General features: G+C 38.5%; 3 protein-coding genes across 3 annotated transcripts in view; 1 reads left to right on the top strand and 2 right to left on the bottom strand.

The window, feature by feature from the left end:
• Positions 1-13,767, bottom strand: part of LOC136678443 (low choriolytic enzyme-like) — a 42,672-nt gene extending 28,905 nt beyond the window's left edge. Inside the window, exons 1-6 of the mRNA XM_066656494.1 lie at positions 13,687-13,767; positions 13,534-13,564; positions 13,369-13,434; positions 12,694-12,843; positions 12,406-12,523; positions 11,589-11,767 (exon numbers count right to left, since the gene is read on the bottom strand). Of these exons, the coding sequence (XP_066512591.1) occupies positions 11,589-11,767; positions 12,406-12,523; positions 12,694-12,843; positions 13,369-13,434; positions 13,534-13,564; positions 13,687-13,758 (616 nt within the window). The 5' untranslated portion in view covers positions 13,759-13,767. The remainder of the gene's footprint in view (positions 1-11,588; positions 11,768-12,405; positions 12,524-12,693; positions 12,844-13,368; positions 13,435-13,533; positions 13,565-13,686) is intronic.
• LOC136679001 (hatching enzyme 1.2-like) lies at positions 5,531-9,257 on the top strand. Its single transcript, XM_066657239.1, has 8 exons — positions 5,531-5,605; positions 5,728-5,758; positions 5,858-5,923; positions 6,287-6,439; positions 6,618-6,735; positions 7,111-7,289; positions 7,624-7,705; positions 7,786-9,257. Exons 1-8 carry the CDS (start codon positions 5,534-5,536, stop codon positions 7,910-7,912), a joined length of 828 nt encoding a protein of 275 aa, XP_066513336.1. The 5' UTR covers positions 5,531-5,533; the 3' UTR covers positions 7,913-9,257.
• Positions 13,768-16,914: 3,147 nt separating the features above from the next.
• Positions 16,915-20,286, bottom strand: LOC136677779 (low choriolytic enzyme-like). Its single transcript, XM_066655405.1, has 8 exons — positions 20,206-20,286; positions 20,053-20,083; positions 19,888-19,953; positions 19,213-19,362; positions 18,925-19,042; positions 18,108-18,286; positions 17,624-17,705; positions 16,915-17,543 (listed from the first exon to the last, which is right to left on the bottom strand). The coding sequence occupies exons 1-8, from the start codon at positions 20,275-20,277 to the stop codon at positions 17,417-17,419; spliced, it is 825 nt and encodes a 274-aa protein (XP_066511502.1). The 5' UTR covers positions 20,278-20,286; the 3' UTR covers positions 16,915-17,416.
• Positions 20,287-21,732: the final 1,446 nt, after the last annotated feature.

Here is a 21,732-nt window from a genome sequence, read left to right as displayed (position 1 = left end):
AAGATTCCGAGATTAAAGTCAGAATTCCAAGAAAAGACTGGGAATAATTCTGAGAAAAAGTCTCGGAATAATTCGCTGCTTATAATGGAGCAGAAACCCTGAATCGTTGCTCGAACCCATGTCATTTAGTTTCACATGATACAATTAATGATCACGAAAATGATGGATCCAGAGCGAGTAGAACTCCGCTGCCCACGAGGCTCCATCGCATTACGGCTCGGATTCGTACAAAAAACTAAAGCCTTATGCATGAATTATTTATTAAACGCATTCACACGACATGACGCAGCCCCTGACTGAGATGCATAAGGCTTTAGCTTTTTGTACGAGCCGTAACGTGATGGAGCCTCGTGGGCGTCGGAGTTCTACTCGCTCTGGATCATTTTCTATGAATTCTGACTTTAATCTCGGAATCTTGTTTTTTTTTTTTTTTCAACGCTGTGGCCCTAAAACTCTGTCGTAGCATTCATTCATTTTTATTCTTAATTTTAATAAAAACGTGTTATTACAATTTTTCAGATTTTATTTTTCAGATTACAGTTTTTATTGTGATTTAATGATTTGGTTTACTGAACTTGTTTTCTCATCACCGTCATCTTTTGAGTATCTTGCCGTCAAAACACCTGGCTCTATTACTGTACTCCTCATCTATCGCCCCCCCAAATCTAATTCATCCTTTTTCTCTGAACTATCTGAGCTACTCACTCTTGCTAACTCTTCTTCTTCTCGACTGTTGCTACTTGGTGACTTCAATATACATGTTAACACTCCTGACAACAAGTTTGTGACTGATTTTTTAGCTCTCCTTGACTGCTTTTCCTTCACTCAACATGTAGATATTCCTACTCATGACAAAGGTCACACACTTGACCTAGTCTGTTCTTCTTCTGTCCTGGTTCACAACCTTCATCCTCTCCTGTTTCCACTCTCTGACCATAAGCTCCTTCTATTGTCTGTCCCTATGAATGTAGCTCACCAATCTGTTAAAAGACTTATCTCTTTCCGTAATATTAAATCTGTTGATCCCTGTTCCTTCGCTCAGTCCATCAACATGAGCTTTATTGTTCTCACTGCTCCATCCTCTCCTGAGGTACATGCCACAATGCTTAACTCTGCTCTTTCCGCGTCCCTCAGTGCTTCTGCTCCTACGAAAACCAAATTGGTCTCTTTCACCACTTCTGCTCCCTGGTTCACCACTGAGCTGCGCGCTATGAAACAAGCTGGACGTCAGCTTGAAAGGCTGTACAAAAAAAACAAATTAATGGTGCATGCTGATGCTTATCTGCAACACATGCGCAAATACAGAGATTCCTTACACACCACCAAGTCTAGGTATCTCTCAGGTCTTATTAATAGGCCTAATGCTAACCCCCGTAATCTATTTACAACAATCTCTAAACTTTTCAAAGCCTCTGGCAGCAACATGACACCCTCCTCTGAACGCTGTAACTCCTTCTTACACTTCTTTGAGGATAAAATTTCCAATATTAATAACTCTCTTACGATTATCTCATCTAAATCCACCTTTCCTTCCTCACTGTCTCCACAGCCCTCAGTCTGTTCTATATCCACGCCCTGTTTTTCTGATTTCAGCCCGGTTACTCCTTCTCTTATCAGTGATATCATTACCCATTCTAAAAGTACCACCTGCTCTCTTGATCCCCTCCCTACCTCACTAACGAAAGCCTGCATGACTGCTTTGGTCCCTCATCTAACCTCTATTATTAACCATTCACTGTTTTCTGGCTATGTCCCCTCAGTTTACAAATTAGCTGCAGTTACACCTATCCTTAGAAAAACTTGGTCTTGACCCAGCAAATCTAAATAATTTCCGTCCGATTTCAAATCTTCTATTTTTTTCTAAAATCCTTGAGCGTGTCGTAGCCACCCAGCTGACAACATATCTAGAATCCAATAACCTCCTCGACTCATTTCAGTCTGGTTTTCGCCCTCACCATAGTACCGAAACTGCCTTGGTCAAAGTTATCAATGATCTGCTGGTGGCTGCAGATACGGGAGCTCTAAGTATTCTGGTCCTCCTTGACTTAAGTTCTGCCTTTGACACAGTAAATCATGCCATCCTCCTCTCAAGACTGCGTGAGCTGGGTGTCACTGGTTCTGCCCTTGACTGGTTTAGATCTTACCTAACAGATCGAAAACAATTTGTCACACTTTCTGGACATAGTTCAACCATTTCATCCATCTCACAAGGGGTCCCACAAGGCTCTGTCCTTGGCCCATTACTGTTTATTGTCTATGTACTTCCCCTCGGCCATATTATCCGTCATTTCAATCTTACGCTGATGACACACAGATTTACCTTCAGACCAATTCTTTCAACAACCCACCACTCTCCAAATTGGAACTATGTCTCTCAAAAATCAGGCACTGGATGACACAAAATTCACTGATGCTTAATAGTAATAAAACTGACCTAATCCTCATTGGCTCCAAATCTACCCTAAATAAAACTGGCTCCCTCACACTCTCAATTGATGATGTCACCCTGTCCCCCTCCACTGTGGTCTGAAATCTTGGTGTCACCCTTGACTCTGCGCTCACGTTTCATTCCCATGTTAGTTCCGTCATAAAAACCTCATTCTTCCACCTTCGCAACATTGTTAAAATCCGTCCTTCTCTTTCCCAGTCTGCCTCTGAACGCCTCATCCATGCATTCATCTCCAGCCGTCTTGACTATTGTAACTCTCTTCTTTCTGGCATTAGCTCCTCACTACTACATAAACTCCAAATGGTCCAGAACTCTGCTGCCCGTCTCCTCACCCACACCCGGTCCCACCACCACATCACCCCAGTTCTCCACAACCTCCACTGGCTTCCTGTTAAATATCGTATTCAGTTCAAAATCCTCCTTCTCACCTACAAAGCTCTCAATAACCAAGCTCCCTCTTACTTATCGGACCTTCTTCAACCATACACACCTAATCACATTCTCAGATCTTCCTCAGCTGGTTTACTCACCATCCCCCCTTCTAAGCTGCGTAGTCTTGGAGATCGAGCCTTCTCCAGAGATGCCCCCCGCCTCTGGAACTCCCTTCCTCCAGAAATTCAACAGTCAACATCTCTATCACTATTTAAATCCAAACTTAAAACGCACCTGTTTGCGGCTGCATTTAATCCCTCTGTTTCTGATTAGCCCTTGTTTGTTTTTACCCTTGTTCCTGTTTTGTATCATTGTATGTTATGTAGTGTTATGGATGTGATTGTGTTTATGTGTTCATCTGATTGTAACAGCGTCTTTGGGTTACTGAAAAGCGCTTTAAAAATTCCATTTATTATTATTATTATTATTAATAAATTAAAACATTTGACTGACCCCACACTTTGGTACTAGGATATGAAAATTGCACAGAATAAAAACTTTGTCCTGTATGACAGTCAGTAATGACACAGGGATTTAGAAAATTACAACTACCAGGAGTATACACGGTCATCTCATGAGCAAAGAAAAACCATGGGCTATTAGACCGACACTGAATGTATGTTAGCTTAGTCATACTGATTGTCGAGTGTATAAGCTCAAGAAAAGATGCAAGTTTAACAAAACAAAACTGCTTTATTCCTAAGAGCTGTGTATTGTAAAGATACAAAGGAACACATGACCAGAACATGTTCAAACCTACAGTGAGAGAGGGAGTAGGCTACACACTACAAAGTATGCATGTCTACTAAATTCATCCTATATTACACTATACTGAAATAATTGAACACATTAGTGATAATGGAACCTTTAAAAAAACTACCATAAAGATTAGGTTACTGGTTCTGTTTTATTAGCAGAAACAACAAGATACTGCTCCGCTGCATGAAACAAATTCAATGGTATTTCTTTAGTTGTCATCAAATATAGCACCAGAAATCACTACACTGCTGATATGGTATGGTATTATAATGATATGGTAATCATATATAGAACTTAATAAAAATGACAACATTTTAAGATCATTCGAATCATTAAGCCAAACAGAAACGTTCCACTGTGCTGTTTCTGTCATTATGGCAGACAGTACCTGTGCATGTGATGACACAGTGGCAGAGAGCGCATCTGGCAGGAAGTGCATGTCTGCAGCTAGACTTTATTAGGGACTTCGTGTTTGAATTTTATTTTATTTCACCCTATGATATGATTTATCCAACACTGGTTTTTGGCCATGAATTTAATATAAGGCACAATACACTAGAAACAGACAACAGGTCAATACAGTGTTTAGACAAAAATTTAAGAAGTTTGTTCCATCATGAAAGGTGCCCCACAGCATTTAATGTGCAACTGAAAACTGCTTATTCAGCCTTGTTCTTATGTGTTTCTGTGTACCGCAATATATCATGTGGTTAAATCTTTTTTAAAACCTTCTTACAGCTTTTCTCTTTTCCCTGCTCAGTGTGCTGCTCTTACAGACAAGTGTGGTTGTTAACTTATAACACAGGAACATTCATTCATTCATTATCTGTAACTGTACCTGTATCCAGTTCAGAGTCGCGGTGGGTCCAGAGTCTACTTGGAATCATTGAGCGCAAGGAGGGAACACACCCTGGAGGGGGTGCCAGTTCTTCACAGGGCAACAACACAGGAACATGCTGTCCATTACTGGCATTACTAACATTTTCAAAAAGAAGCCAGGTGAATAAGAACAAAACTAGCTGAGCAGGTTTGAATACTTGAATGGCAGACCCCTAGGAAAGCTGCTGTAGTTAGTGATGTTGGAGCCAACAGTGAGTGCTCTCTCTGTGATTTATGTGGAACCCATTGCAGATGAATATGGCTAGTATTTGAGTTGTTTATTGTAGCAATAATAGATCACATCTTAACATCTTACTCTGTACCATATTTTGCAAACTATCTACAAAATCCTCTCACACCAGCGCAATACACACTAACACACCACCACCAGGTCAGAGTAATTTTACCCTGAGATAACAGCTATATTTATGCAATATTTTTACCTGTAATGTGGAGAATAGAGATGCTGTCATTACCAATCTGGGCTTAGTTCCGCACTATATAACTTTCGGGGGATGGTAGGAATTCCCTCACCCCTCCCAATTGATTTAAGTTTAGTGCTGTAAAAAAAAAAGAATTACATCAGGGGAGCCCCTGGAGACACAAGAAAAAAAAAAGTTTGAAGCAGTCAGTTTGTTATTTAATTTTTGCTACAGAAGTTGTTTAATATTTTCATTTTAAAAATCATGAATATGTATTATATTGTTTAGTACTTGTAGGACTTTTCTCATTAAAATCCATATTATTTTTTAAATTCTTTGAAATTAAAATCCAAAACTCATATGTTACCTTATTTAGAAAGAAGTAGATCTGGTTGATTTTTTTTTCTTTAGCAACACATCATGAATTTAGAAAGAGCCTTGCTTAAGGTTATTTTGGTTTGGCCGTTTTTTTACTTTGTAATTTGCCACAATCCTTGAGTAACCACTTGTTTGAGGGAAGTTGTTAGCCCCAACTCATTATTTAAACTGAAGCTCTGTCTAAGACTTCTCTGTATCTCTGCAGACTTCCATCATGCATCTGACTCTGACATTCATACTGCTGCTGCAGCTGGTCATCAATCCAGCTCAGGGTCGCTACACTGAGGTGAGCTCACACAGTCATTTTAAATTCATCACCCTCATGAACAAAGGTTATTAGACGTCTGTAACTATATAAATAATAGAAGTCTAACAACTACAGTGTTTTTAATACTTGTTTTAAACCAGGAATTCCTTAGGAAGAGCTACAATGAGACAGGTGAGATATTCCTATGGCAGAATGTCTTAGTTTTGTGTATAATATTAAACTTAAAATGTAAACAGATGTAAATAACCATAAAATTCATGATTTATTCAGACAACAGCATTGAGAAGGATTACTTCACTGTATCATCGCTAATTGAAAGAGCCAACAGGAAAGCTGGTAAGCCCCTGAGAAGTTATTGTTGTTGTTATTTTTAAACAATTGCAAAAGGTATAGGCTGAAGCATTAGCTTACTGTGCCTACCCTTTTTACTTAGCTAATTAACATTCCTTTTACTTCTGTATTTAGACGATGCAAAACCTCCACATGAATATATATATATTTTACAAGCTATTGTGCACAGCTGAATGCCTGCACCAGCCATAAATGCATGTAAATATGTTGCAAATTATTTATAAGAGGTGATGGCTGCAAATCTCTGGACATTAAGTGTAATTCAGTGATCACCGCAGATTGAATGAGTATAACCTCCAGAAAAAAGCACAGCAAACCAATTTGTATATATTTTATTTCATTGCCCAGGACAGTCACTGGATGAACCCAAGATTATGTTTGGTGACATTGCCATGAACCCTGGCTTTCAGAATGCAGACCCCTGTACAGCACGTGGGTGCAAGTGGCCCAGAAGCAGTGACAGCAAGGTCTATGTGCCTTACGTCATTTCTAACCAGTACTGTGAGTGACATTTTCTGAGATGATGTAGCCTCAAGAGAATCAAATCAATAATGGACATTTTTTCCGTAATGCATCTAAGTTAGGTCTACAAAACACAGTTCAGGTTCAAAATGAGTGTTGTTGTTGTTTGCTACAGCATACTCATGCACTATAAAAATGTTTTGTATCTCTCTGCTAGCATCCCGGGAAATCGTCATTATTGAGAGTGCTCTGAGGTCCTTTCAGACATCCACCTGTATCCGGTTCACACCTCGCCGCAGAGAGGAAGACTACATTCACATTCAGTCTCGTTCAGGGTACAGCTCCAGTGTCTTTTAATACTTACAACCAGAATTTAGCAGACATGAAGCTGTAAAATGATTGGACAGAGGGCATGATGACAGGCAGGACCTCTGAGGGCGAGATCATTGGAGCTCTGCACTGGACTGGCCACTTCTCAAGGACAATATACTGCTTTAGTAATGCTGTGAGAGGCAGCAGTGTTTAAGCTTTGACTGTTTCCTTAATCTATGATCACACACCCTGGACATTTTATGACTAAGTACAGTAAATATCCTACAGATTGCTCCTTTAAGGGGGCCTAGACTTATTCTGTGTCTGGGTCTGCCTCCCTGTATAAGTGTAGAGTAACAGATGGCAGTTAGGAAGTGTTGCTGTAATTTGACCTGCAGGTGCTACTCGTATGTGGGCAGAAGAGGTGGAGAACAGGTCGTGTCTCTGAATCGTCAAGGTTGTGTATATCATGGTGTTGTCCAGCATGAGCTCCTCCATGCTCTGGGCTTCAAGCATGAGCAGTGCCGCAGTGACAGAGATAGTCATGTCCGCATCCTCTTCCAAAACATCATGCCTGGTGAGTGGAGCTGGTATTTTTTCCACATGCAACATATGGCCAAATATATCCTCCGAAAGTAAGGGTATTAAACACTGTAGAAATGCATTTTATTTCAATTCAAACCTCAAAAGCCATTCATCAACTGCAGCCCTGTTTCATTTTTTACAGTGTTGTCTACTTTGATGTAGTATCACTTTGTTTTGGGAAGGATATATGTTGGAATATTTCTGTGAGGGTTGGAGTGTTTGATGCCTACTACACCACTTTTTAAAAACCTCCTTCAGGCTGACCAAGAGAAGAATGTGATCTCAAGCAGAGGGCTCACTTTCATTGTTCTTTTGTGATTTATTAGGACTGGAGTATGCCTTTCAGAAAATCGCAACCCTAAATCTGGGCACCCCATATGACTACAACTCTGTCATGCACTATGGAAGGTAAGGTTTTCTGTTGTTCACTCATTCACTACTTCATTGTTTTGGTGCTGATCAGCAGGGTTTCTCTTTTGTGGATGCAGGTATGCTTTCTCAAGGAACAGGGAGCCTACCATCATTCCCATTCCAGACAGTAATGTCGCTATTGGACGTGCCACTCAGATGAGCCCCACAGACATCTTACGTATCAACAGGCTGTACTGTGGATAATTGAGTTCCATTTTACTGCACTCATCCTCTCGCAAGGATAACCCCCCCCCCCCTCTCTCTATGTCTATGAGAGAAGCTACAGGACAATTAAATTTTCTACAGTTCAACAACTTTACTTATAAACCTCCAGATATGTTATTCTGTGAATGCTATACAAGTTGGAGTAACTACTGTGAAAGATTATAGATTATATATATATATATATATATAAAATCTTTCACAGTAGTTACTAGACATACTGTGAGTTAGATATATATATACACAAGGGGTTGTAGGTTCTAAATAAATATTGCTAATGGAAACTGTTTTGTTGGGCTAATTAAAAATGTCTTTATGGGCTGCCCTGCTCTGACATTCATAATCCTGCAAATAGTTCACAAGTGTGATAAGTAATTTAGTAATTCATCACATATAATCAATATATTATAAAAGACAATAGCAAGAAGTATAAGCAATTCATTTATCTCTTAAGACGTTGAGGGTAGTTCACCGTGTCTGTTTGGGTTTCCTTCCTGTTGTGAAGACATTATACATGACACTATACACTAGAACCAGAGAGAAGGTCAAGGGAGTGTTTAGACAAAGCTTAACTTGGCTCCTGTTCCACCTTGAAAGGTGCACCACAACATTTAAAGTGAAACAGAAAACTGCTTATTCAGCCTTGTATTTAGTTGTTTCTATGTATCCTGCATTTCATGTGGTTAACATAATTCCTGTTTAAAACCTTTTGGCTAGCAAATGGCTAGCATTTTTCCCTGTGCAGCGAGCCGCAAATCAAGTCACAACCGACCGTTGAGTGTGTGGTTAGTACAACAAGTGTTCTCATTGGAGCAATATCCCCTACAGTTAATTACAGTGAATCATACTTGAGGATTCAATTGTCCCACCTCTGCTGCTGGTGGAGTTTAATTGACACTTGTTTGGTATGGCATCAGATCCATGTTAAAAACCACAAGAGTGTAAAACCATTTAGGAGGAGAAGTACACTTGCGAGTGTTTAAAATCCCAATTAAAATTACTCTCCCGCACAAAGAAATTATACTTGTACCAGCGCACCAAACTAAATACACTTGGCTCCTCTCCAATTATTAATTTTATTTTAGTTTCCTATATATTTTGATATTTGGAGTCTTATATTTTTCAGTTGCAGATTTTATGTTCTCATATTCATTTGTATATTTGCTGCTGATGACGTCCGCTCCATCAGGAAAACTGCAGTGAGATAGTAACGAATCTAAATAAGCTCCCAGTTTCTTAGTCTGACGTTCTGCTCCAAATACTGTTCTGCTCTTAAATTGTGCTTTAAATTAAATTGGTTCATTTGCTGTGCATTTTCCTTTATTCCATGTGTTTTATTTATAATTATTTATAAATATATCATGTATCTCCTGAAAGAAAGGAAGCTATATGAAACAGAGCTGTGTATGCATATCCTTTTTTCCCCTATTTTCCCAATACAGCAATATACTCCTTCTATTACCATAATCAAGACAGATTTCTCAAGATCCTATACAGTGTACCAATTATCATAATCACAACATAATCAAGTAGGTAAGACTTGATATTGGGAAGGTTTCTACCAAGATGTGTTTTTGGATTTTGGGAGGAAACGGGAGCACCCAGAAGAAAATCACACAGACATGGGGAGAACTTACAAAGTGGAGCTCAAATCCATAACTCCAGGACCCTGAAGCTATGTGATATTGTCACTACCACCGTGCTGCCCCAGAAAGGAATGAATTAATTCATTCATTCATTATCTGTAACCGCTTATCCAGTCCAGGGTAGCGGTGGGTCCAAAGCCTATCCGGAATCATTGGGCGCAAGGCAGGAATACACCCTGGAGGGGGCGCCAGTCCATCACAGGGCCACACACATTCACACCTACGGACATTTTGAGTCACCAATCCACCTACCAACGTGTGTTTTTAGACTGTGGGAGGAAACCGGAGCACCCGGAGGAAACCCATGCAGAGACAGGGAGAACACACCAAGTAGTCACAGACAGTCACCCGGAGGAAACCCACACAGACACAGGGAGAACACACCAACTCCTCACAGACAGTAGCAGGAATCGAACCCACAATTTCCAGGTCCCTGGAGCTGTGGGACTGTGACACTACCTGCTGCACCACCATGCTGCCCACAGAAAGGAATTGTTGAAATTTATTTTTTTCAACGTTACCATCACCTATTCCACTTGTTAGCTAGGACTCCCACATTTACACCCAAAACCACCAACCCAGGAGGATTCTTTTTCAACTCTTAGTAACACACCTGGACAGCTTACATTTGGAGAAGAAAACTAACTGTCCAGATGTATTATGCTGGCTAACAGTTAGCAATACACTTGTGTTGAGGGAAGAAGTAGGGTCTTCGTGTCCACCGAGAGTAAAGCCAGTTGTGTACGATTCCCCACCTCACATTTTTAACCAAGAATTTGATTATTCACATCACTCAAATAGAGACATCAGCTAGTTCAGTCAGAATTTCAAATAAGTTCTGTTTTCTTATTTTTAGATTATGGGTCTTACATTAAACAGCACTTATCTGATTTCTAGTTCTATCCACAGGTTACATCTGACAAAAAAACAAAAATGAGCAGCTGTATCTGCATATGTAAGATTGGTATCAGTTCCTGAGAATTAGGCTCTGAAGCAGTGAAACTTCTCTTTGGAGTGATGGTTTGGTTAAATCTCCACAGCATATTTTGTGACTTTATAATTCTCTCACAGCAAATGCCATCAAATCAGAAAATGTTCAAGTCTTCTCAGAGGACAAATAACCTATTGCTATGCTGGAAATTTTATTAGAAATGTTGGAAAATTTGGCCATAAAAGTTTTGACTGAGAGACTTTGTTTTACTTTGACATATATATTTAAAAGACACAAATGAACTAGGAATATATAGTCGCAGTCCAAAGAAAAACATGTATCATCATTTTTTAGATTGTTACATTACTACATAAATTAAAAACAGCATCTGTCCGTTACATTGTGTGAATATTTCATAGAAATGCTCCAAAATGACTTGGAATACAATGACTTCCATCAAATGTCAAAAAATATTTTTCCTTCTATAAATGTACCTTTGTGTAGATGCATGTTTTACTTTGGACAGCAACAAAATATTTCACTTTTTATGGCTAATAACAGTTGAGTCATTACTACTTTTAAAGTGCTTGCTTCCTAGAATATTTATTTATTTAGAAATGGTCTTTCATAATACATTTATTATATGTGATGAATTACTCATTTCGTAATAATTTCTTTGCAAGATAATAAATGTCAGAGCAGATCATAAAGACATTGTTTATTGTCCTCTGCTTGAGATCACATTCTTCTCTTGATCATCCTGAAGGAGGTTTTTGGAAAGTGGTGTTTTATATCCAAATGGAATCATTCAACATCAGTACCTGACCTCAAGTATGTTTGCATGTAATGTGCCAAAATCTAGTCTTCCCAAAAGAGAACAGAGTGCAGCAAAGGGGACAAACCACATATGCTGTAGAAACTGAAACAAGGCTGCAGTTTATGAATTGCTTTTGAGGCATGAGTTGATGTAAAGGACATTTCTATAATGTATAATACCTTTCATTTTCAAAGATAAACTTGGATGAGTAGTCCCAAACATTTGTTCTTATAATTCATGTGGAAAAATACCAGGTCCACTAACCAGGAATGACGTTTTGTAGAAGGATGCGGACATGTCTGTCTCGGTCAGTGCGGCTCTGCTCGTGGTTGAAGCCCAGAGCGTGGAGGAGCTCATGCTGGACAACACCATGATATACACAACCTTGACGATCCAGAGAAACGACCTGTTCTCCACCTCTTCTGCCCACAAACGAATAGCACCTGCAGGTCAAATTACAGCAACACTTACTAGCTGCCATCCGTTACTCTTCACTTATACTTCTAGTCCACCTTAACAATTCCAATGGAGGTTCTCTACTAAGTTTGTGATTTTCTTTAAACCCATGATGAATCCTAGTACTTGACTGCTTAGTATTATGAATAAAGTTTATGAGTAGGCTTAGTCCAAATCAGAGAAACCAACAGATAGAGTTCCTTATATTAAGCTCATGCTGAGATTAATTTGTTAATTTATTAATATTCTGTAAAATCTTTATCTTGATCAGGGCCATAGTGGGTCCAGAGCCCACCTGGAGCGCAAAGTAGGAACACAACCCGAACAGTGTGACAGTCCATGTCATCACACACTTACTGTCACACACCTGAGTGCACTTTTGCACAGCCAGTCCACATACCAAAATGTGTTTTTTGACTGTGATAGGAAGCCTACACAGATACAGGGGAAACACACCAAAAACTTCCAGTTATGTGATACACAGCACCCCTGTGCTGCCCCCTCATGCAAAAAGAAACATGCAAAATGTTTAATTGAACTGGTACATCCTTGTCTTAGGAAATAAGCATTGGTTAAATTTATTGCTAAATACAGGTTATAAATGTTAAAAACACTGGAGCTGTACCCTGAACGAGACTGAATGTGAATATAGTGTTTCTCTCTGCGGCGAGGTGTGAACTGGATACAGGTGGATGTCTGAAAGGACTTCAGAGCACTCTCAATAATGCTCCTTTCCCGGGATGCTAGCAGAGAGATACAAAATATTTTTACAGTGCATTGGTATGCTGTAGCAAACGACAACAACACTCATTTTGAACCTCAACTGTATTTTGTAGACCTAACTTAGATGCATTACTGAAAAATGTCCATTTGATTCTTTTGAGGCTACATCATCTCAGAAGGTGTCACTCACAGTACTGGTTAGAAATGACGTAAGGCACATAGACCTTGCTGCCTCTTCTGGGCCACTTGCACCCACGTGCTGTACAGGGGTCTGCATTCTGAAAACCAGGGTTCATGGCAATATCACCAAACATAATCTTGGGTTCATCCAGTGACTGTCCTGGGCAATGAAATAAAAATATATACAAATTGGTTTACTTTGTTACTTTCTGGAGATTATACTCATTCAATCTACGGTAATCACTTAATTTTTGTAAAGATGTGTAAAGATTTGTAGCCATCACCCCTTATGAATGAGTTCCACCATTTTTACATGCATTTATGGCTGGTGCAGGCCTTCAGCTGTGCACAATATCTTGTTAAATCACGAATAGAATTGGGCAATCTGGAGGATGAGCCTAATGTCAATATCATGAATGCCAAATTTGAGCTAGAGAGTTCAATGGGCTTTGAAGCGGTGGAACTGTGTTTTGTGACTATGTGAGTGATTATCTGAGACCAAGTGTAAAGCCATCCCAGTAGAACAGAGACTGTTATTCCATCAAAGCGGGACAAACTCCATATTAATGCCCTTGATTTCAGAACAACCTTTGAGAAAGTGGGCATATAAAAAACTTTGGACATGTAGCATTTCAAGGCCCAGAAAAGAGAAATAAACAACAACAAAAACTTCTCAGGGGCTTACCAGCTTTCCTGTTGGCTCTTTCAATCAGCGATGATACAGTGAAGTAATCCTTCTCAATGCTGTTGTCTGAATAAATGATTAATTTTATGGTTATTGACTTCTGTTTACATTTTAAGTTTAATATTATACACAAAACTAAGGCATTCTGCCATAGGAATATCTCACCTGTCTCATTGTAGCTCTTCCTAACGAATTCCTGGTTTAAAACAAGTATTAAAAACATTGTACTTGTTAGACTTCTATTATTTATATAGTTACAGACTTCTAACAACCTTTGTTCATTAAGATGCTGAATTTAAAATGACTGTGTGAGCTCACCTTAATGTAGCGACCCTGAGCTGGACTGATGACCAGCTGCAGCAGCAGTATGAATGTCAGAGTCAGATGCATGATGGAAGTCTGCAGAGATACAGAGAATTCTTAGACAGAGCTTCAGTTTAAATAATGAGACTGGGGCTAACAACTTCCCTCAAACAAGTGGTTACTCAAGGATTGTGGCAAATTACAAAGTAAAAAATCCAGAAAACATCCAAACCAAGAAAACTTAAGCAAGGTTCTTTCTAAATTCATGATGTGTTGCAAAAGAAAAAAACATGGCAAGCAGATCTTCTTCTTTCTAAATAAGGTAACATATGAGCTTTGGATGAGCTGAGTGTAAAAATAATATGGACTTTAAGGTGACACTTTAAATTTCAGCCCCCTAATTACTGGGTAAGTACAGAGGAAGTAACTGTTAAGTAAGCCATAAGATAACAAAAATTTCTGAGTAAGAAGGTGGCACAGTAGCACAGTAGACCACACATTGGTAGGTGGATTTGTGACTCAGAAGTGTCTATAGGTGTTAGTGAATGTGTGTGTGAGTGTGTGTGTGTGTGTGTGTGTGTGTGTGTGTGTGTGTTTGTGTGCGTGTGTGTGTGTGTGCGTATGTGTGTGTGTGTGTGTGTGTGTGTGTGTGTGAGTGTTTGTGTGTAGCCCTGCTAAGACTGGCACCCCCTTCAGGGTTTATTCCTGCCTTGTGCCCAATGATTCCAGGTGGGCTCGTGACCCACCGTGACCCTGAACTGGATAAGCGGTTACAGACAAAGAATGAATTTATGATTGAGTAAGTAAAGTGAATGATACTAGAAATATGTGGTTATTACTGAGTGTCTTACAAACATTTTACAAATAAGGAACTCATTGTACTGCTAAGCATAATTATAGATTACCAAATTGAAATAAAAGTATGCCAGTTTATGCAAGTGACAATTATTGTCATTTTTTATAAATAAGGAATGCAGTTACTATTTTGAATTCATTGTATTTCTGAATGTAATTATAGATCCTTTAAAATGATTTACAGTGCACATTCAGAGAAGGACATGGTCAGCTACATTCATTACAGGCACTAGCAGAGTTTCATGGCACTCATTAGGCTTAGGACATGTGATTTACCACAATAACCATCATCACATACTTCTGAGATATTTACACTGTTTTGTACATGTACATAGCTTACTAACATTGAATGATGGTCCCCCTGTAGATGTTCAACATATTTTCAGTAAGCTGTTAACAGTGCATCTGTTGACTAGAATGCAGCACCTGTACAGAGTTAATTTATCATTAATAAATATATTAGCGGAGTGTCGGTTTAATTTATCTAAGCACTCATTTTGTAGCTTTATTACAGACTACAGAGACATATGTGTACACATTCAGTTGAAACTAAACTGAAGTAAAATGTAAAAGATAAAGTTTAGTCATCTAGTTATCATCACTCGACTATTGTCGCACTTTCAGTGTCATTTCTGTAGTTGTGTTACAAACTATCAACAAACTGTCAGTAGCAGACCTGTTAATATTTCAGTACAATACTTGTTAATGTTTCAGTAGAATGCATGTAGACTCTTCAGTAGAATGAATCTAGAAATTCCAGAGCTGTCAGTGTTATTTCTGTAGATTCGCTGCAGACTGTCAGTAGCCTAAATGGCAAAAGCATGTAGGTGGAAATGTCAATGGTACACGTAGAAATTCTCAAGACATTATCATTATTTCCGTAGATGTGCTACAAACTTCTGATAGACTGTCAGCAGTGTACACTTTGGTATTTCAATGGGATACCTATTAATTCTTCAGCATCAGACAATGAATGAATGAATAGAATACATGTAGACATTTCAGTAGAATTTATGTGGAAATATTGATGCTTATTAATGGAATGTCACTAAAGGCACACTGGGTCTCTCATCTGTAGATGTGAATTTGGGCCATCCAAATAAAGTGAAACACTGTCTAATTAAGTAGATTATAAACATTTGTGCCATCCTTAAGTTTCTACAGACAAACTAATATGTAGCTGCATTCCTTATTTATAAAAAATGACAGTAACATTCACTTGTATAAACTTATTTGCCTTATTTGTTAAATTTTTGTAAGACAACCAGTAATAACCACACACTTCTAGTATCATACCCTTTAATTACTCAGTACTTGTTTTATATGGCTTACTTAACAGGTACTTACTCTGCACTTACCCAGTAATTATTCATTCATTCATTCATTATCTGTAACCGCTTATCCAGTTCAGGGTCGCGGTGGGTCCAGAGCCTACCTGGAATCATTGGGCGCAAGGCGGAAACACACCCTGGAGGGGGCTACCCAGTAATTAGCTGGCTGTTATTTAAAGTGTTACCTTTTTTGTTTGTTTGTTTGTTTGTTTGTTTGTTTGTTGTTTGTTTTCAAATTTTTAACCAAGTATTTGATTATTCACATGACTCAAATAGAGCCATCAGCTAGTTCAGTCACAAATTCAAATATAATTTTGAGCCCATAATATTGTTGCATCAAGGACATTCTGTACTGAACCTAACACTGTTTCCTTACTTTTAGATTATGGGTCTTACATTAAGCAGCACTTATATGATTTCTAGTTGTATCCACAGGTTACATCTGATAAAAAAAAAAAAAAAAACTAAAATGAGCAGCTGCACATGCAGCTGTAAGAGCTGTAAGATTGTAAGCTGTAAGATTGGTATTAGCTCCTGAGAATTAGCCTCTGAAGCAGTGAAACTTCTCTTTGGAGTGATGGTTAGGTTAAATCTCCAGAGCATATTTTGTGACCTTATAATTCTCTCACAGCTAAATGCCATCAAATCAGAAAATGTTCAAGTCTTCTCAGAGGACAAATAACCTATTGCTATGCTGGTAATTTTATTAGAAATGTTGGAATATTTGGCCATAAAAGTTTTGATTAAGAGACTTTGTTTTACTTTGACATATATATTTTAAAGACACACATGAACTAGGAATATATAGTCGCAGTCCAAAGAAAAACATGTATCTCCATTTTTTAGATTGTTACATTACTACATAAATTAAAAACAGCATCTGTCCGTTACATTGTGTGAATATTTCATAGAAATGCTCCAAAATGACTTGGAATACAATGACTTCCATCAAATGTCAAAAAATATTTTTACTTCTATAAATGTACCTTTGTGTAGATGCATGTTTTACTTTGGACAGCAACAAAATATTTCCCTTTTTATGGCTAATAACAGTTGAGTCATTACTACTTTTAAAGTGCTTGCTTCCTAGAATATTTATTTATTTAGAAATGGTCTTTCATAATACATTTATTATATGTGATGAATTACTCATTTTTTAATCACACTTGTGAATTCTTTGCATGATAATAAATGTCAGAGCAGGGCAGATCATAAAGACATTGTTTATTTGGCTAAATAAAACCTCCAAATTATATTTCAACTCCTCTCTTGTTTAGAACCGACAACCCTTACATGTTTCACAGTAGTTACTCCACCTTGTACAGCATTAACAGAATGACATCTGGAGGTTTATAAGTTAAGCCTAAAAAATATATTTTAATTGAATTAAAGTGAAGAAAATCAACTGTAGAACTGTCCTGTAGTATCACTCATAGACAGACAGACAGAAAGAGAGAGAGAGAGAGAGAGAGAGAGAGAGAGAGAGACAGGGAGAAAGAGAGAGAGAGAAACAGAGTTTAAAGTTACAAAGTATTTTTTTATTTCCGATGAAGACTCAGTTATCCACAGTACAGCCTGTTGATACGCAAGATGTCTGTGCGGCTCATCTGAGTGGCACGTCCAATAGCAACATTACTGTTTGGAATGGGAATGATGGTAGGCTGCCTGTTCCTTGAGAAATCATACCTGCATCCACAAAAGAGAAACCCTGCTGATCAGCACCAAAACAATGAAGTAGTGAATGAGTGAACAACAGAAAACCTTACCTTCCATAGTGCATGACAGAGTTGTAGTCATATGGGGTGCCCAGATTTTGGGTTGCAATTTTCTGAAAGTTATGCTCCTGTCCTAATAAAACACAGAGGTTTATTAGGACTGTGAAAGTGAGCCCTCTGCTTGAGATCAAATTCTTCTCTTGATCATCCTGAAGGAGGTTTTTGGAAAGTGGTGTTTTATATCCAAATTGAATCATTCAACATCAGTACCTGACCTCAAGTATGTTTGCATGCCTGTAATGTGCCAAAATCTAGTCTTCCCAAAAGAGAACAAAGTGCAGCAAAGGGGACAAACCACATATGCTGTAAAAACTGAAACTGGGCTGCAGTTTATGAATTGCTTTTGAGGTATGAGTTGATGTAAAGGAAATTTCTATAATGTATAATATCTTTAATGTTCAAGGATGAACTTGGATGAGTGGTCCCAAACATTTGGTCATATAATTCATGTGGAAAAAATACCAGCTCCACTAACCAGGAATGACGTTTTGTAGAAGGATGCGGACATGTCTGTCTCGGTCACTGCGGGTCTGCTCGTGGTTGAAGCCCAGAGCGTGGAGGAGCTCATGCTGGACAACACCATGATATACACAACCTTGACGATCCAGAGAAACGACCTGTTCTCCACCTCTTCTGCCCAAAAACGAATAGCACCTGCAGGTCAAATTACAGCAACACTTACTAGCTGCCTTCCGTTACTCTTCACTTATACTTCTAGTCCACCTTAACAATTCCAATGGAGGTTCTCTACTAAGTTTGTGATTTTCTTTAAACCCATGATGAATCCTAGTACTTGACTGCTTAGAATTATGAATAAAGTTTATGAGTAGGCTTAGTCCAAATCAGAGAAACCAACAGATAGAGTTCCTTATATTAAGCTCATGCTGAGATTAATTTGTTAATTTATTAATATTCTGTAAAATCTTTATCTTGATCAGGGTCATAGTGGGTCCAGAGCCCACCTGGAGCGCAAAGTAGGAACACAACCCGAACAGTGTGACAGTCCATGTCATCACACACTTACTGTCACACACCTGAGTGCACTTTTGCACAGCCAGTCCACATACCAAAATGTGTTTTTTGACTGTGATAGGAAGCCTACACAGATACAGGGGAAACACACCAAAAACTTCCAGTTACGTGATACACAGCACCCCTGTGCTGCCCCCTCATGCAAAAAGAAACATGCAAAATGTTTAATTGAACTGGTACATCCTTGTCTTAAGAAATAAGCATTGGTTAAATTTATTGCTAAATACAGGTTATAAATGTTAAAAACACTGGAGCTGTACCCTGAACGAGACTGAATGTGAATATAGTGTTTCTCTCTGCGGCGAGGTGTGAACTGGATACAGGTGGATGTCTGAAAGGACTTCAGAGCACTCTCAATAATGCTCCTTTCCCGGGATGCTAGCAGAGAGATACAAAATATTTTTACAGTGCATTGGTATGCTGTAGCAAACGACAACAACACTCATTTTGAACCTCAACTGTATTTTGTAGACCTAACTTAGATGCATTACTGAAAAATGTCCATTTGATTCTTTTGAGGCTACATCATCTCAGAAGGTGTCACTCACAGTACTGGTTAGAAATGACGTAAGGCACATAGACCTTGCTGCCTCTTCTGGGCCACTTGCACCCACGTGCTGTACAGGGGTCTGCATTCTGAAAACCAGGGTTCATGGCAATATCACCAAACATAATCTTGGGTTCATCCAGTGACTGTCCTGGGCAATGAAATAAAAATATATACAAATTGGTTTACTTTGTTACTTTCTGGAGATTATACTCATTCAATCTACGGTAATCACTTAATTTTTGTAAAGATGTGTAAAGATTTGTAGCCATCACCCCTTATGAATGAGTTCCACCATTTTTACATGCATTTATGGCTGGTGCAGGCCTTCAGCTGTGCACAATATCTTGTTAAATCACGAATAGAATTGGGCAATCTGGAGGATGAGCCTAATGTCAATATCATGAATGCCAAATTTGAGCTAGAGAGTTCAATGGGCTTTGAAGCGGTGGAACTGTGTTTTGTGACTATGTGAGTGATTATCTGAGACCAAGTGTAAAGCCATCCCAGTAGAACAGAGACTGTTATTCCATCAAAGCGGGACAAACTCCATATTAATGCCCTTGATTTCAGAACAACCTTTGAGAAAGTGGGCATATAAAAAACTTTGGACATGTAGCATTTCAAGGCCCAGAAAAGAGAAATAAACAACAACAAAAACTTCTCAGGGGCTTACCAGCTTTCCTGTTGGCTCTTTCAATCAGCGATGATACAGTGAAGTAATCCTTCTCAATGCTGTTGTCTGAATAAATGATTAATTTTATGGTTATTGACTTCTGTTTACATTTTAAGTTTAATATTATACACAAAACTAAGGCATTCTGCCATAGGAATATCTCACCTGTCTCATTGTAGCTCTTCCTAACGAATTCCTGGTTTAAAACAAGTATTAAAAACATTGTACTTGTTAGACTTCTATTATTTATATAGTTACAGACTTCTAACAACCTTTGTTCATTAAGATGCTGAATTTAAAATGACTGTGTGAGCTCACCTTAATGTAGCGACCCTGAGCTGGACTGATGACCAGCTGCAGCAGCAGTATGAATGTCAGAGTCAGATGCATGATGGAAGTCTGCAGAGATACAGAGAATTCTTAGACAGAGCTTCAGTTTAAATAATGAGACTGGGGCTAACAACTTCCCTCAAACAAGTGGTTACTCAAGGATTGTGGCAAATTACAAAGTAAAAAATCCAGAAAACATCCAAACCAAGAAAACTTAAGCAAGGTTCTTTCTAAATTCATGATGTGTTGCAAAAGAAAAAAACATGGCAAGCAGATCTTCTTCTTTCTAAATAAGGTAACATATGAGCTTTGGATGAGCTGAGTGTAAAAATAATATGGACTTTAAGGTGACACTTTAAATTTCAGCCCCCTAATTACTGGGTAAGTACAGAGGAAGTAACTGTTAAGTAAGCCGTAAGATAACAAAAATTTCTGAGTAAGTAGGTGGCACAGTAGCACAGTAGACCACACATTGGTAGGTGGATTTGTGACTCAGAAGTGTCTATAGGTGTTAGTGAATGTGTGTGTGTGTGTGTGTGTGTGTGTGTGTGTGTTTGTGTGCGTGTGTGTGTGTGTGCGTATGTGTGTGTGTGTGTGTGTGTGTGTGTGTGTGTGTGTGTGAGTGTTTGTGTGTAGCCCTGCAAAGACTGGCACCCCCTTCAGGGTTTATTCCTGCCTTGTGCCCAATGATTCCAGGTAGGCTCGTGACCCACCGTGACCCTGAACTGGATAAGCGGTTACAGACAAAGAATGAATGTATGATTGAGTAAGTAAAGTGAATGATACTAGAAATATGTGGTTATTACTGAGTGTCTTACAAACATTTTACAAATAAGGAACTCATTGTACTGCTAAGCATAATTATAGATTACCAAATTGAAATAAAAGTATGCCAGTTTATGCAAGTGACAATTATTGTCATTTTTTATAAATAAGGAATGCAGTTACTATTTTGAATTCATTGTATTTCTGAATGTAATTATAGATCCTTTAAAATGATTTACAGTGCACATTCAGAGAAGGACATGGTCAGCTACATTCATTACAGGCACTAGCAGAGTTTCATGGCACTCATTAGGCTTAGGACATGTGATTTACCACAATAACCATCATCACATACTTCTGAGATATTTTACACTGTTTTGTACATGTACATAGCTTACTAACGTTGAATGATGGTCCCCCTGTAGATGTTCAACATATTTTCAGTAAGCTGTTAACAGTGCATCTGTTGACTAGAATGCAGCACCTGTACAGAGTTAATTTATCATTAATAAATATATTAGCGGAGTGTCGGTTTAATTTATCTAAGCACTCATTTTGTAGCTTTATTACAGACTACAGAGACATATGTGTACACATTCAGTTGAAACTAAACTGAAGTAAAATGTAAAAGATAAAGTTTAGTCATCTAGTTATCATCACTCGACTATTGTCGCACTTTCAGTGTCATTTCTGTAGTTGTGTTACAAACTATCAACAAACTGTCAGTAGCAGACCTGTTAATATTTCAGT

The sequence above is a fragment of the Hoplias malabaricus genome, chromosome Y (assembly GCF_029633855.1).
Source record: "Hoplias malabaricus isolate fHopMal1 chromosome Y, fHopMal1.hap1, whole genome shotgun sequence".
Taxonomy (NCBI): Eukaryota; Metazoa; Chordata; class Actinopteri; order Characiformes; family Erythrinidae; genus Hoplias; species Hoplias malabaricus.
The sequence above is the reverse complement of the archived record's forward strand: the minus strand, read 5'-3'. Positions and strand labels throughout refer to the sequence as shown.